Source organism: Leucoraja erinacea, chromosome 14 (assembly GCF_028641065.1).
Source record: "Leucoraja erinacea ecotype New England chromosome 14, Leri_hhj_1, whole genome shotgun sequence".
Classification (NCBI taxonomy): Eukaryota; Metazoa; Chordata; class Chondrichthyes; order Rajiformes; family Rajidae; genus Leucoraja; species Leucoraja erinaceus.
This window is the reverse complement of record NC_073390.1, coordinates 54,060,831-54,073,330: the sequence shown is the minus strand read 5'-3', so window position 1 is coordinate 54,073,330 and position 12,500 is coordinate 54,060,831. Positions and strand designations below refer to the sequence as shown.

Below are 12,500 nucleotides of genomic sequence, written 5' to 3'. Positions count from 1 at the left end.
GGCACAATAATGTAAATGTGGTCCTGGGAACAGTGTGGGGAAGGTGCACAAGGAGTGAAACAGATCAAACATGATCCAAACAAAGGTCTCAGTTCAATAATCTCTACCATCATCCTGCAATAGTAACTATGTGAATCTCTGCAGATACTGCCCGGCCTGCATTTTCAGTCTTTATTACAGGCATATGGTTATAAATACAGCTGTATTTTGAGGTATGAGAGACTGGCAGGTGCAATATATGGGCTCCTTATGGAAGTACATTCGGGGCTCTGCACCATGGAGAGGTATTGAAGCAAATGAAATGAAAATATCAATCCCATCAACATTATAGTGGGGGCAAATCCTTCCTTGTTTGGGATGTGGGAAAATGAAAGGTAGAATTTGGGGGCGGAGCGGTAGAGTTGCTGCCTTACAGCCCCAGAGACCCAGGTTCGATCCTGACTGTGGGTGCTTTCTGTATGGAGTTTGTATGTTCTCCCCGTGACCGAATGGGTTTTCACCGGGTGCTCCGATTTCCTTCCACATTCTCAAGACGTACAGGTTTGTAGGTTACACAAAAATGCTGGAGAATCTCAGCGGGTGCAGCGGCACCTAAGGTTTGTATGTTAATTGGCTTCAGTAAAGATTGTAAATTGTCCCCAGTGTGAAAGATGGTGCAAGTGGGTCCTGTTGGTCGGTGCAGACTCGGTGAGCCACAGGGCTGTATCTCTTCAACTTGTTTAGTAGCTGTGTGAATCTCTGCAGATAAACATCTTGATCATAGAAACATAGAAAATAGGTGTAGGAGTAGGCCATTCGGCCCTTCGAGCCTGAACCACCATTCAATATGATCATGGCTGATCAGTATCCTGTATCTGCTTTCTCTCCATACCCCCTGATCCCTTTAGCCACAAGGGCCACATCTAACTCCCTCTTAAATATAGCCAATGAACTGGCCTCAACTACTTTCTGGGGCAGCGAATTTCACAGATTCGCCACTCACCGAAAAATGTTTTTCTCATCTCTGGCCTAAAAGATTTCCCTCTTATCCTTAAATGTGACCCCTTGTTCTGGACTTCCCCAACATTGGGAACAATCTTCCTGCATCTAGCCTGTCCAACCCCTTAAGAATTTTCTATAAGATCCCCCCTCAATCTTCTAAATTCTAGCGAGTACAAGCCAAGTCTATCCAGTCTTTCTTCATATGAAAGTCCTGACATCCCAGGAATCATAACATGAATGGCGTAAAATCCATGCTCCGCATGAGGCAGAAAGGGGACTTTTGGACGGAGTGTTGTAATGCGGGCTGTTTATCTTTGTCCAGTGGGTTGATAAAAACAGTTGAACAGAAAAAAAGCCCTTAACATTTTGTGCAGATTCAAGGAACTGAGAGTGCTGGTTTACAATCAAAAAAAAATCACAAAGCGCTGGAGTAACTCAGCAGGTAAGGCAGCATCTCTGGTGAACATGGATAGGTGATGTTTCTGGTTGGGACCCTTCTTCAGACTGAAGGGCCCTGAGCTGAAACATTATCTACCCATGTTCTCCAGAGATGTGTCTTGTAAAATTTTGTGGAGTTTGCTTTCCATTTCTTTGGGCTTGGAGATTTTACTGACGATGATGATGAGAACCAAATATATTTTCATTGAATCAACAGTAATTTGTATTATGTACACAATGTAACAGTTGCTGCTGTGTACAAATTAAACACTGAGATACCTAATTATGCCAGAAACTGAGCTGCAAGCATCTCCATGGAATTATACTATTCAATTCACAGTAAGGTTGAATTATCTACACTGTGGACAGCTGCTGACCAACATTTGTTTCACAATATGAAACATTACAGCAGTTTAAGGATATATTTGCTCTGCATCTATCGTGTGTACATACAATTAGCCTAGTGGACTTCTAGACATTAGAGATACAGCGTGGAAAGATGCCTCTCGGCCCACTGAGTCCGCGGTCGACCAGCGATCACCCGTACACTAACCTACACACTAGGGACAATCTACAATTATACCAAATTGTATTGTATTGTATTGTATTCAAATTTATTGTCATTGTCTCAATTTGAGACAACAAAATGAATTTCCCTTACAAGGCAGTATCATAAATAAAAAAAAAAATCATTAAAAAAAAATCATAATAGTAAATAAATAATAAAACATATTAAAAATAAAATTGAAATTGAATTTAAAAGAAGCACAAACACAGAAAGTCCACGACACAACATAACATAAATGGCACCAAGGTGAGGATGGCACCATAGTCCAGCCAGCCTCCCCTCCGTGTTCATCCGTGGTCGGGGCCTTCCGAGCACCCGCAGTCGCCGCCCCGGGTGGCCCGATGTTCAGGCCCTCACGCCGGGCTGGTGTGACAAGGAAGACAAGTAACCTACACACCTGCGTGTCTTCAGAGAGTGAGGAAACTGGAGAAAACCTACACGATCACAGGGAGAACACAAAACTCCGTACAGACAGCACCCGCTGACAGGATCGAACATGGGTCTCTGGCGCTGTAAGGCAGCAACTGTATCGCTTTTTTTAAATGTGTGTCAAGGGGAGACTGCGCAAGAGGTGCTCAAGTGGAGCACAAAAACCAAAATGCAATATGGGGGCGAAGAAAGCAGGGAGAGAGGAAGGGCAGGACAAAGCATGGCAGTGGCAGGTAATAGGTTTATACAGGTGAGGAAGGGTTTGTGTTCGGCAGGAGGTTGGAGAAAGGCCAAGGATGAAAGGGACGGAAGGTTGTGTTTAGAGGTGCAGTGTGGACACAGGCCCTTCGGCCCATCGAGTCCACACGCGCCAGCGATTCCCCGCACACTAACACTATCCTACACACTGGGGACAATTTTCAATATTACCAAAGCCAATTAACCGACAAATCCGCACGTCTTTGGCGTGTGGAAGAAAACCGGAGTAACGGTGGAAAACCCACGCAGGTGACGGGGAGAACTCTGTACAGACAAACTCTGTACAGACAACACCCATAATCAGGATGGAACCTGGGTCTCTGGCGCTGTAAAACCCCTGTCCCCACGGTACGAGTTCATTCCAAGAGTTCTCCCCAGTTTGCCCTGATTCGATCGCGGAGATTTACGGTAATGGCCACTCGTCGGTGCTCGGGGCTCTCGTGGACATTTTTCAACTGTGATGAAAAATCTTCACCAGTCTTCCCGTGCTTACCTGCCGTTAGCGAGTCTTCCCGAGTACCTGCCGTTAGCGCTAAGAGATGTCCCCGAGCTCCGACGTACCCGCTACGTTCATTCCCCGTGCTTACCACGAGTTTGATTTTTTTTTAATTCGGGGGAGCTCTGGGAATGAACTTGTACTGTGGGACTGGGCTATAAGGCAGCAACTCTACTGCTGAGCCACCGTGTTTCTCCAATACAGATTCAGAACACAAACTTCAGGAAGTTTACATTTGAAAATCAATAGGTTTTAGATAAGTTCAAGATTAATCTGACCAGCCATTGCCTTTACTATAGAAATGTTCCATTGGTGCAAGCAGGCAGGCAGTCACTGGGTGGGAGTCAACAACTGGCAACACAATTTAGTTAAATCACACACATTCCACCTGTTTTATCTGAATTGCAGAGAATGGTTTCCTTCTCTGCTCTCATTCCAGAGCTGGGTCCGTGACGCATCCATGTGGTGATGGTATATTGATCAGTGAGGTTTTTGGATATCACCCCGTCTGGAATCTTTGCCGCATGTTTGCCGTCGAATTTGAAGATCAAGTCACTGTCCCGTTCACTGTCCATCAGAAGTGTTGAGGTCCAGTTTGATAAACCATACGGTGCTGGGAGCAAGTCAATGCTATCAGAAGAAGCACCTGGACATGGGAAAGAGAGAAAAAGGTATTTAACCATCCAGTGGCTAATGTGAAGCAAATTAGTTTATCTTAAGAACTGTTAAATTGACCCGAGACCCCTGAAAATGGCATGATCTGGGTGGTACAGTGGTAGAGCTGAGGTCTTACAGCGCCAGGGACCTGACAACGGGTGCTGTTTGCTCTAGGGCAGTGGTTCCCAACGCCCCACAGGGGGGCAATTTGATTTTTAAGGGGGGCAATTGAGTGCGACTGAGGAGGTCTGGGTCCAAATTTTCCATTTTTATTTTTTTTGGATTTTCCATCAGGTAAACATATGTAGTTTATGTTTCAGATGTTATTTTGTGTAAATAATTTTTTTGGGGTGAAAAAGGTCTTTATTGTGTAGTTATTACATAATCACTGCAATGTTCTTTTGAAGCTTGTTTTAAACCAAGGTATTGGCGTTTTAAGCTTCTTCAGCTGAAATGGAGTTCACTTTTTAAATGATAAGAATTATATATCACCACATGGGGGGGGGGGGGGCATCAGGATTTTAGAGGTGATTAGGTGGGGCATGGCCAAAAAAAGGTTGAGAACCACTGGTCTAGAGTTTGTACATTCTCCCTGTGACCACGTGGGTTTTATCTGGGTGCTCTGGCTTCCTCCCACATTCCAAACTCGTGTAGTTTTGTTGGTTAATTGGTTTCGGTAAAATTACAAATTGTCCCTAGTTTGTAAGGTAGTGCTATTGTACAGGGTGATGGCTGATCGGTGCCGATTCAATGGGCCAAAGGGCCTGCTTCGTGCTGTATCTCAAAAGTCTAAAGATTTAACTGGTAGATTAATTATTACAGAGATGTGATAATGAAATTGCAATCGTGGAATAGTGCACAGAACAATGCATTGAGTTCCTAAAGGTATTACTTATCTGTTATGTTTTTGTATTGTGTTTGTCTAGAATTCTGATGTGTTAAAAGTTGCGTTCACTATTGAAAGCGTACCAAATGTTGCCAGCCACTAAATTATTATGCTAATTTTGCTGAATACATTTGTGGAATAAGTAGTAAATTCACTTGAACTACCAAGATAATGTGTAATTGACCAAATATGTATGTAATGAGAATTACAGAATTATTAAAATTATAGCAAAGATAAAGGCTAAACAGATAATACTTAAAATATCACCTTATTAGTAGCTCTGAAATTGGTTTAAAGTTAATTTCTCCAAAAGGTAACAGTTTATTAACCCCATCATCTCTCAAATTACATAGCTATTGCGGTGCTGGCTAGAGGGGCCGAATGGCCTACTCCTGCACCTATTGTCTACTATAGTCCTGACGTCCTGAGAATCACTCATAGAGACTGGAATATCATTGCACTCCTGTTAAAACACTTTCTTTACATTATTTGAGATCATATGTTTTGGTAGACATATTTACTTTAGACATTACACTTTAGAGAGATACAGCTCGAAAACAGGCCCTTCAGCGCACTGACTAGTGATCACCACGAATACTAACACTAACCGACACACACTAGTGCAATTTACAATTTTAACAAAGACAATTAACCTGCTTGTCTTTCTTGTGTGCAAGGAAGCCAGGGAAAATCTAAGAGGAAATTGGGAGAACTGGTGCAAACGCCGTACAGATAGCACCCATAGTCTGGGTCAATCCTGGGTCTCTAGCGCTGTAAGACAGCAACTCTACCGCTGTGCCAATGATATATAGAAGTCAACAGTAGTATTCCCATGTAGCCAAGTTTTCATTAGGAATCAGAAGGCAATTGCAACTTTTGGCTTTGCCCATCTCCTCCATCCAGATGTTGCATGATTAACTCAATAGCAGGATATTAAATGAAAACTCTTTATGTGATACATTTATCAAATATATTTTCCTTGAGCATTTCCGAGTTATGAAAAACGTTGAGAGGGAAAGAATTGAACTTTGCAGTATTTTTGTCTTTGCCACTGCGGTATATATATATATAATCCTGCTTGCTCTTAATATTTGGCAACTTATTACAATGTTGCAGGCAATCCTTTGAAATCACAGATTTCGAACAGTTACACAAAGTAGCCTGAGGCTGCTAACTTTTAAAAGGAAAGAAAGTACAGTTGATATTTAAAAGGACTGGACAAGCTTGATGCAGGAAAAATGTTCCCAATGTTGGGCGAGTCCAGAACCAGTCTTAGAATAAGGGGTGAGGTGAGAAAAAACTTTTTCACCCAGAGAGTTGTGAATTTGTGGAATTCCCTGCCACAGAGGGCAGTGGAGGCCAAGTCGCTGGATGGATTTAGGAGAGAGTTAGATAGAGCTCTAGGGGCTAGTGGAGTCAAGGGATATGGGGAGAAGGCAGGCACGGGTTATTGATAGGGGACGATCAGCCATGATCACAATGAATGGCGGTGCTGGCACAAAGGGCCAAATGGCCTCCTCCTTCACCTATTTTCTATGTATCTATGTTTCTATGTAAATCATAGGCAGTCTTAGATTTGGAGCAGATGGAACGGATTTGTAACCAAATATTTGCCCAAAGGAGAGAAAAATAAATTCCTATGGTATGTTGTATTTTTGTGCATGTATTATGGACAATAGCTAGTATGTTTATATGTAAATCATTGATCATAATTGGCTGAACTGAGGCATTATACCAAAACTTGTGATTTATTCATGCATAAAGATACAACCTTGCAATAATCACATCAACATAACGTTAGTGTCAACAATCACCGCGTGTGGTAAAAAGTAAAAGCTAATGTGCAAAGACAAAGTGCTGGAGGAACTCAGCGGGCCAGGCAGTATCTGTGGAGGGAATGGGCAGACAAAGTTTTGGGTTGGAACCCTTCCTCGACCATATCATTCTCCGACATACTCACCACCGTTCACCCACCATCCTCCGCGTCTAGGTTTAGGTTTCTTGTTGTCATTTGTACTGAGATACGGTGAAAAGCTCTGGTTTGCATGCCACCCAGATAGATCAGATATACAGGTACTGGACATAAATACAATCAAGTCAAATAGCTGGGGCAAAGTGGAAGACATAGGTGGAGTGCATATAGAGATATGGTTCTCAGCAATGTAACGCATCAGTTCCATAGGCAAGTCCAATGTCCACAATGAGGTAGAGATGAATTGGACACTAAAGCCCCGTCCCACTTACGTGTCCTTGGCACGCTAATTACGCGACCTCGTGGTCCGGTTGAGCCGCGATGGTCCCGCGAAGGTCGCACGCGACTTCATGCGCCCGCACAGCCGTCTGGAGCGCATGACGTAATTTGAAGATTGACACAAAATGCTGGAGTAACTCAGCGGTGCCGGCAGCATCTCTGGAGAAAAGGAATGGGTGATGTTTCGGGTCGAGACTCTTCTTCAGTCTGAAAGAAGGGTCTTGACCCGAAATGTCACCCATTGCTTCTCTCCAGAGATGCTGTCTGTGGATTTTCTCGGAGATCTTAACATCTGTAGTTGAAAGGTTACTAGAGAGTATTCTGAGGGATAGGTTACACAGGCATTTGGATGGGCAAGGGCTGATTAGCGATAGTCGGCATGGTTTTGTACATTGGAGGTCACATCTCACAAATCTGATTGAGTTTTTTGAAGACGTCGATGAGGGCAGAGCTGTAGATGTTGTGTAAATGGATATCAGTAAGGTGTTCAACAAGGTTCTTCATGGTAGGCTGCTCTGGAAAGTTAGATCGCATTGGATCCAAGGAGAGATAGCTGAATGGATAGCAAATTGGCTCCATGGAAGGAAGCAGAGGGTGATGGTGGAATGTTGCTTCTCGGACTGGAGGCCTGTGACTAGTGGTGTGCCTCAGGGTTCAGTGCTGGGCCCGTTACTGTTTGTCATCTACATCAATGATTTGGATGAGAACATATAGAGCAAGATTAGCAAGTTTGTTGATGATACAAAAGTGAGTGGTTTTGCAGACAGTGATGATGGTTGTGAATGACTGCAGCAGGATCTGGATCGATTGGCCAGGTGGGCGGAGGAATGGTTGATGGAATTTAATACAGAGAAGTGTGAGGTGTTGCATTTTGGGACGTCTAACAAGGGCAGGACCTACACAGTGAACTGTCGGCCTCTGGGTAGTGTTGTAGAGCAGAGGGATCTAGGAGCACAGGTGCATGGTTCCTTGAAGGTTGAGTCACAGGTAGATAAGGTGGTCAAAAAGGTTTCTGGCACTTTGGCCTTCATCAGCCAGAGTATTGAGTATAGAAATTGAGAGGTCATGTTGCAGTTGTATAAGACGTTGGTGAGACCACATTTAGAATATTGTGTTCAGTTCTGGGCACCATGTTATAGGAAAGATATTGTCAAGCTTGAAAAGGATCAGAGAAGATTAACGAGGATGTTGCCGAGACTAGAGGGTCTGAGCTATAAGGAGAGATTGCGTAGGCTGGGTCTCTATTCCTTGGAGCACAGGAGGATGAGGGGTGATCTTATAGAGGTGTATAAAATCATGAGGGGACTAGATCGGGTAGGTGCACAGAATCACTTGCCCGGAGTAGGGGAATCGAGGGCCAGAGGACATCAGTTCAAATTGCAGGGGAAAAGATTTAGTGGCAATCTGAGGGGTAACATTTTCATACAAAGGGTGATGGGTGTATGGAACAAGCTGCCAGATGAGGTAGTAGAGGCTGGGACTATCCCAATGTTTAAGAAACAGTTAGACAGGTACATGGATAAGACAGGTTTGGAGGGATATGGACCAAGCACAGGCAGGTGGGACTAGTGTAGCTGGGACATCTTAGCCAGTGTGGGCAAGTTGGGCCGAATGGCCTGTTTCCACATCCTATGACTATCTTCGATTTCCTCCCACACTCCAAAGACGTACAGGTTTGTAGGTACATTGGCTTGGTATGGAGTAAATTGTACCTAGTGTGTGTAGGATAGTGTTAGTGTGCGGGGATTGCTGGCCGGCGCGGACTCGGTGGGCCGAAGGACCTGTTTCCGCGCTGTATCTCTAAAACTAAAAACTAAAAACAGGAATTCCACTGGCCCTAATGATGAGGCCCATTGGGACACCATTGTGGACACCATTGTGGGCACCATTGGGCAGGATCGATTGGAAAGAGAAGGGAACATTTCTCACTAAACGACCTGGGTGTGAAGTGCAAATACAAATATTAAAAGATATCTATCTTTTGAAAGAGTGATTCACCAGGCATAGGGCCAGATTAACTCAGCAGGTCAAACAGCATCTCTAGAGAATATGGATAGTGGCGTTTCAGGTCGAGACCCTGTGAGGGATAACATGATTAAACCACCATCATTGTGAGGGGCCGAGTGACTGTAGTCACCGACCTTGTGATGGGCCGAGTAGTTGGAATCACCAACCTTGTGATTCGAATAAACTGTCAGACCTTCAGAGCTGTTGATAACATTGTAGAATAACAAGATGAGGTAAGGAATGTAGCTGACAACACAGAAGCTAGTCTTTAGGTCAAAGGCAATTAAGTAGGTAAGGGCAACAGCTACTGATCATGCTTAATGAAATAAATGAATATTAACTATACGCCCCTCATGACAAATAACCTAATTTAAATGTACATGCGATGTATGATGTGGGAGGAGAGGGAATGATTGATGATGCACGGAGGGGAGGGTTGGAAGATTGTGAACCTCAGTACCCTGATTGGAAGGGGTCAGAAGGGGAGGCGTCCGATCAATAAAGACTGTACACTGAATTGTATAAAAATAGACGTTTTTCCTTTGCTCGGTGTGTCTCAACTTGGAGAGGCACCCGATTCTGCAGACTCGCAAATAAAGCATTTCTTGTTTCCACGATTTAGTCTCGTGTAGTGAGTAGTGATTGTGAGCACAAACTATATCTCACAACCCTTATTTGGAATAAGTCTGAAGTGGGGTCTCGACCCGAAACTCCACCTTTCCATGTTCTCCAGAGTTGCTCCAGCACTTTGTGTCCTTTTGTGTATTAACCTGCATCTGCAGTTCTTTGTTTCTACATAGTGGTCATGGGCCTAGTCATATTAGTCCACTCCCAGCTGCACAGAAGCAGGGCTCATCTACTTAAGCAAGGCCAGTTTCTGTATGAGTAGGGGTCACTGTTTACAAGCAATGCAAGAGTAAGGACATTTTTGCACAAATTAGATTAAAGTATGCTGCTTGACACCATTTTAAATGTTTAGATGGCACTGAGTGTTAATTGGATATATGTGGGATGGGCTTGGTTCCAATTTATCAGCTGAAAAGCACAAAGACTTTTGTATGATGTAAATATGATGTAAAATCAAAAATGGGCCAAGGTACTCAGCTGGGCCGGCAGCATGTGTGGAAGGAGAAGAAATATTAACTTTTCTGGTCAATAACCCCTTATTGGGACTTTAGTGGAAGCCGCGATGAAAGGTCATTGACCTGAACCACCAGTTCCGTTTCACTCTCGTGCAGGAAGGAACTGCAGATGCTGGTTTACGCCGAAAACCAACACAAAATGCTGGAGTAACTCAGCGGGTCAGGCAGCATCTCTGGAGAAAAGGAATAGGCGACTTCTCAGGTCGAGACACTTATTTAGAATGAGTCTGAAGAAGGGCATCGACCCGAAACGTCACCTATCCATGTTCTCCAGAGGTGCGGCCTGACCCACTGAGTTGTTACTCCAGTATTTTGTGTCTATTTTCTTTCTCTCTCGGGTGCTGCTTCCTGATCTATGGATCTGCATTTCATATTTTTCTTCCATCTGTTTAGAAAGCTGCAACTGGGCTTTTGATTCAATTCATTTCTTCAATGCCCAGATCTATATGTATATCTATATATATATATATTGTGCAATAAAAAATATTTGTGGGACCTTGCTTTTAGTTGCCTATAAATAAAGATAGGGAAGCTTTGATGAAGCAGAGAAACTGGAGCCTGTAAAGGGAATTACTTTTTGGATCCATCAATTCCTGAACTGGCAGGTGGCGTATATTAAGCTTAAAATATTGGTTAATTCTAAGGTGCCTGCTGTATTGTTATTTAATAGTTTCCTGCTAGTGAGCAATATTCTTTCATCTCATTTTAAAAGTGGTCTGACTGTGCCAGGTTTTATACTTTTAACATCAAAGCTCATTTAGTTTAGAGATACAGTGCGGACAGAGACAGGCACATTGTCCCACCGAGCCCTTGCCAACCAGTGATCTCCCCGTACACTAGCATTGTCCTACACATACTAGGGACAATTTACAATGTTATCAAGCCAGTACGCTTAGTTTAGTTACACTCCCCCTCCCCCCAGTCGCAACAAGGACAGAGTCCCCCTAGTCCTCACCTTTCACCCCATCAGCCGTTGCATACAGGCACATAATCCGGCATTTTCGCCACCTCCAACGGGATCCCACCACAAGCTACATCTTCCCATCTCCAACCCTTTGCACTTTCCGCAGAGACCATTCCCTCCGCAACTCCCTGGTCAACTCATCCCTTCTGACCCAAACCACCCTCTATCCAGGTACTTCCCCCTGCAGCCGCAGGAGATGCAACACCTGGCCCTATACCTCCCCCCTCAACTACGCCCAAGGACCCTGACAGGTTTTTTTCAGGTGAGGCAGAGGTTCACGTTCCTCCTCCAACCTCATCTACTGTATCCGTCCGCTGTTTCAGGTGGGGACTCCTATATATCGGCGAGACCAAGTGCAGGCTCGACGATTGTTTTGCTGAACACCTCCGCTCAGTCTGCCGAAACCTACCTGATCACTCGATTGCTAAACACTTTAACTCCACCTCCCATTCCCACACTGACCTTTCCTGTCCTGGGCCTCCTCTATTGTCAGAGTGAGGCCCAGCGCAAATTGGAGGAGCAGCACCTCATATTTAGCTTGGGCAGCTTACACCCCAGCGGTATGAACATTGACTTCTCTAACTTCAAGTAACCCTTGCCTGCCCCCTTCCTAGTTCTCTGACTCTCCTCATTTACATTTGCTTGGCTGTTACCTTCTCCTAGCTAACAGTGACCTATGCTACACTTTCCTTGATCTCCATCCCCTTTGACTTGTTTTCACACCTTACATTTCCTTATCTCTGTATCTCCCTCTCCCCTGATTCCGTCTGAAGAAGGGTCTTGACCTGAAACATCACCCGTTCCTTCTATCCAGCGATGCAGCCAGTCCCGCTGAGTTACTCCAGCAGTCTGGGTCTATCTTCGGTTGAAATCGGCATTTGCAGTTCCTTCCTACAAGTTTACAAACCTGTACGTCTTTGGAGTGTTGGGAGGAAACCGGAGCTTCAGGAGAAATGCATCGCAGGCCACAGAGAAATGTACAAACTATGTTCAGACAGCACCCGTAGTCAGGATCGAACCTGGGTCTCTGGCGCTGTAAGGCAGCAACTCTACCACTGTGTCACCGTGCAGCCCTGTTGACCCCAATCTGACTACTTTTGGGGTTCCAATATATCAGCATTTGCACACTGTTCTAATTACAACGTTTTTGACCTGAAACATGAATTCTGTCCACAGATACTGGCTGACAAGTAGAAAGCTTCAATCCACTTGGAGTTTTATTACGAATCTTATTGCTTTAAATTTCCATTCTTTTAACAATCCTGAAATGCTTCAAAATGCAGTTGGCTGCAAAGTGTCACATATTGGCATTCCAATGAGGCACACTGCCAAGACATTTGCGTAAATGTACTGGATACAAAATGCTTATGCAATCTGTTCTCGGGGTGTCAAAAACCTAAGTAACATTGACACTGGCGGCATT

At 44.2% G+C, this 12,500-nt stretch overlaps 1 protein-coding gene across 1 annotated transcript in view; it reads right to left on the bottom strand.

Annotated features, from left to right (window-relative positions):
• The window catches only part of clstn2a (calsyntenin 2a), a 526,456-nt gene that overhangs the window by 93,046 nt on the left and 420,910 nt on the right, over nt 1-12,500 (bottom strand). The window contains exon 8 of the mRNA XM_055646430.1: nt 3,559-3,816. Coding sequence (XP_055502405.1) covers nt 3,559-3,816 — 258 coding nt within the window. The remainder of the gene's footprint in view (nt 1-3,558; nt 3,817-12,500) is intronic.